This window comes from Macrobrachium rosenbergii, chromosome 4 (assembly GCF_040412425.1).
Source record: "Macrobrachium rosenbergii isolate ZJJX-2024 chromosome 4, ASM4041242v1, whole genome shotgun sequence".
Taxonomy (NCBI): Eukaryota; Metazoa; Arthropoda; class Malacostraca; order Decapoda; family Palaemonidae; genus Macrobrachium; species Macrobrachium rosenbergii.
In genome coordinates, this window is record NC_089744.1 from 13,371,468 (window position 1) to 13,375,680 (window position 4,213).

At 39.1% G+C, this 4,213-nt stretch overlaps 1 protein-coding gene across 1 annotated transcript; it reads left to right on the top strand.

Annotated features, from left to right (window-relative positions):
* The first annotated feature begins 2,114 nt into the window (after positions 1–2,114).
* On the top strand, positions 2,115–2,645 carry LOC136836559 (uncharacterized). The gene has a single exon (XM_067101004.1). The coding sequence runs from the start codon at positions 2,115–2,117 to the stop codon at positions 2,643–2,645; it is 531 nt and encodes a 176-aa protein (XP_066957105.1).
* The last annotated feature ends 1,568 nt before the right edge of the window (positions 2,646–4,213 follow it).

Genomic DNA, 4,213 nt, shown 5'->3' on the forward strand with positions numbered 1-4,213 from the left:
TAGATCTATTTTCGGTGGCCTCGATTATACGCTGTACAGAAAACTCGATTCTTCGGCGCATTTTTTACTTGTTCTTTTTTGGAATATTTTTTTTTAAACAATGTCTGATGAAATTGGTAAAAAAATCTAAGAATTCTCGGCTTCACCTGTCAAGTTTGATGCGGGCATCCTTTATGGGCGTTTAATGATTGCAGATTTAAGTATGGAAATACTCTGAAAAACATAAGATTTTAACTAGATAAGCAATCTTGTCTTCAAACTGTGAATGGTATCATTCTGGTTTACAGTACAGTAAGTCTTGTGTAATAAAGTTTCTAGCCTGTATACTTTTCCTCCCTCGTTGTGACCCACCACAGTCAGTCACCAACATGTGTATAATTCACTACTTAGGTTATCAAGAACACAATTAATTTCCTTATGGCCTGTCCACACTAGCGGGCATACCCGACGGGCACTTCCAGCTGTTTATATTTTCTCTCGCTTCTGAAGCAGTGTTACCAGACAATCGCATCGTTCTGGCTCCATACTCGGTCGGTCAGTATAGTGGAGCGGGGTATGGGAACAGTGTTTGCCCGTCGGGCAGTGCCCGCTAGTGTGGACAGGGCTTAAAATGGTAGTTGGGCCTGTCTCTCTTTAAACGGTAGAAAACACATAAGTCAGTTTAGTTGGTATATTGAGAACTGCTACCATGGGGATAGTAAGTGGTATTACCTCGAGACTGCTGGCTTTGAAGTGGCAATGGTTTGTGAGTATAATGCACCCCATCCCAAGGTAGCGGAGCACCTATTGGATGGTTGTGAACTCTTTAGGAAAAGAAACGCCACTGCAATGGCAGACTAGCCTCCCTTCCTTGAAACCAACAGTAGCCATACAACCCAGGTCAGTCTACATACTAACTGCTGCATATGAAGTAGTAAGTGGCACCGCCTGAATATTGCTGCCCAAGGAAGTGCTGATGGTTTGGGAAATCTCAAGGTGGAGGAGTGCTTAGTAAAGGGTTGGGGACCCCTGGAAGTAGGATGCACAACATTAAATGTTAGATGAGCATTTTCTCATGGAACCGATGGCAATCAAACTTTCACCGCAGCAGGAAGCCACTGAAAGATAACAATAGCAACCTCACCATGTGTGATATCACAAAAAAAGTCGTGTATCTTTGAATATGCATAAGTGCAATGCAGAAGAGAAGTATGTGTGATACTTGATTTGTATACAGAAAAAGCAGGGTGTTTCGTCATTTAGTGAAACAAGGGTGAAATGGCAGAGGATGGAAAATGGGATAGACATAGATTTACTGTTTCTGGGGTAAATTAAACTTGCAAATTTCAAGAGGGTTAGAATTTAATTTCAGTAAGATACTGGGACAGGTGGTCAGTCCGAGGATATCTTGGGTAAGATGAAGTGTGGCAGTAGAACTAATTATAGAACTGATTTTATAATAAGGCCTCTGAGGGTGAAAGGGAAAAGTGTAAGGGAAAAGTTTTGGTGAGTCCAACTCTGTCTCTAGCTAAGTTTGTAGGATAAGAAAGTGAGGTCGTGTTAGGTATGAATTTAAAAGTAGGAGTGGAGAACCTGGAGTAAATGGCAGAAAAGGGAGTCTTGTCTCCACAGTTTTTGGGAACTGGGTTTGATTGTTGTAAATGCATGATATCCAGCAGAGAATTCTTTTAACTATACTTGAAACAGGAAAAAAAAGAGCTGGCTTGGCCGCTGGAAGAGAGGGTTGAATATAGTTGTGAAAGGAGCAGCTCGTGGTTAATCAAGTTATTATTCGTGTGGAACTTAAGTTAAAGTTGATGACAGTTTAAGGTTGTAATGAAGAAGAGGGGTAAAATTAAATTAGCCAAATGTCCTAAAAAAGAAGAAAAGAAATTATGTATAATATTATATATATATATATATATATATATATATATATATATATATATATATATATATATATATATATATATATATATATATATATATATATATATATATATATATATATTATATATATAATATTAGCAACAGTTTCTTCTTTTTGCCTCGATTCCTCCTCTTATGTCACATTATATGATGGGTAATGGACTTTTTGTGAAATAAGGAACATAGTATATAGTATATATTTCCAGATGAGGCAGGAATTTTTGAGGGAGGTTAGATTACCACACCACAACATTATGGTAATAAAGAGAGTGGGTGGAGAGGTGTTGGGAAAGACATCTGGAAAGAAACCTCCTGACGATAAGGAAACCTGGTGGTGGAATGATGGAGTGAAAAAGGTGGATAAAGCCAAAAAAGATGCAAAAATGATCTGGGAAAAGTTTGGACAGCAAGAGGATAAGGAGAGATACCAAAGACACAAGAAACAAGTAAAGAAGGCAGTTGCACAACAAAAGGCAAGAGTATTAGATGAAATGTACGAAGAGCTGGAAACGCCTGAGGGGAAGAGAAAAATTCACAGAACTGCAAAGTCGAGAGACAAGAACATCAAAGACTATTCCCATATAAAACGGGTTAAGGATGGGAATGGAGTAGTTTTATGCAACACAGATAAGATAAAGAAGAGGTGGAAAGAATATTATGAACACCTGTTCAATGAAGAAAATCCTAGAAAATTCTTTGAAGATGGATTCCAGAATCTTGGTAAGACATACTGTTAGCAGGAAGGAAGTAAAGAAGGCACTAAAGAAGATAAAAAATGGTAAAGCAATAGGACCAGATGGAATTCCTGCAGAGGTGAAGAAGATCTTGGGAGGAGAAGGAATAGACATGCTGTGGGACCTAGCAAAGAAAATATAGTTAGGAAAAGATACCAAAAGACTGGAGAGAAAGCTTTATTGTCCCTGTCTATAAAGAGAAGGGTGACACCCAGGATTGTGCAAACTTCAGGGGAATAAAGCTAATGTCTCACACCATGAAAATCTGGGAAAGAATAATGGATCAAAGGATTAGAGAAGAAACATCTGCAGGCGGAGAACAGTTTGGTTTCATGCCAGGAAAAGGAACAAGAGATGCTGTGTTTGCCCTTCGACAGATGATGGAAAAACACTGGGAAAAACAGACAGGACAGCACATGGTATTCATAGATCTGGAAAAAGCATATGATAGGGTCCCACACCAAGAGGTTTGGAGGTGTATGCGAGTAAAGGGAACACCGGATATATATATTGGTCCAATATATTTATGAAGGAGCAAAGACACAGGTTAGAAGTAGTGTTGGGTTAACTGAATGGATACCAGTAAGAGTTGGTTTACATCAGAAGTCTGCTGTACGTCCCTATCTTTTTGACCTGATAATGGATGTGCTATCTCAAGGAATAAGAGGTCAATCCCCTTGGTGCATGTTGTTTGCTGATGACATTGTGTTATTCAGGAGTCAAAACTAGAGCAATGGAGAAAGGTACTGGAAGACAGAGGATTTAAGATCAGTAGGAAGAAGACTGAATACCTAAGTTTTAAGGAAGATCAAGACCCCGAGATTAGTATGGAAGGGACAAGGTTGAACCGTGTAGAAAAATTTAGGTATCTTGGTTCAACAGTGGCTGATGATGGAAATTTGGTTGTAGAATAACACACAGAGTGCAGGCTGGATGGAAAAATTGGAGAAAGATGTCAGGTGTCTTGTGCGACCGCAGAATCAACATGAAGGTTAAAGGAAGAGTGTATAAGACAGCAGTGAGACCAGCTTTGATGTATGGAGCAGAAACATGGCCGGTCAAGAGAGTGCAAGAGAAGAAATTGGATGTGGTAGAGATGAAAATGCTCAGGTGGATGTGTGGAGTAACAAAAATGGACAGGATCAGAAATGAAGGCATAAGAGAAACTACTCAAGTCGTAGAACTATTAAAGAAGGCCCAGGAAAGAAGACTGCAATGGTATTGCCTTGTGATGAGAAGGGATGGGACTTTTGTGGGGAGGAGAGTGATGCAGATGGAGGTGCCTGGTGGGAGAGCAAGAGGAAGATCGAAGCGAAGGTGGATGGATGTAGTTAGAGAAGACCTGAGAGACAAACAGTTGTCAGAGGACGATGTGTTTGACCGAGTCAGGTGGAGGAAAGCTGTCAGGAGCATCGACCCCCACACACAAAAATATACAGACAATATATATATATATATATATATATATATATATATATATATATATATATATATATTTGTGTGTGTATGTCTATATTTTCATATTTTATGTATCTATGTATATGTATGTATGTATGTATGTGTATAGCATT

Excerpts from the sequence above, each read along its gene's own strand:
- LOC136836559 (XM_067101004.1), top strand. The coding sequence starts at position 2,115 with ATGAGGCAGGAATTTTTGAGGGAGGTTAGATTACCACACCACAACATT.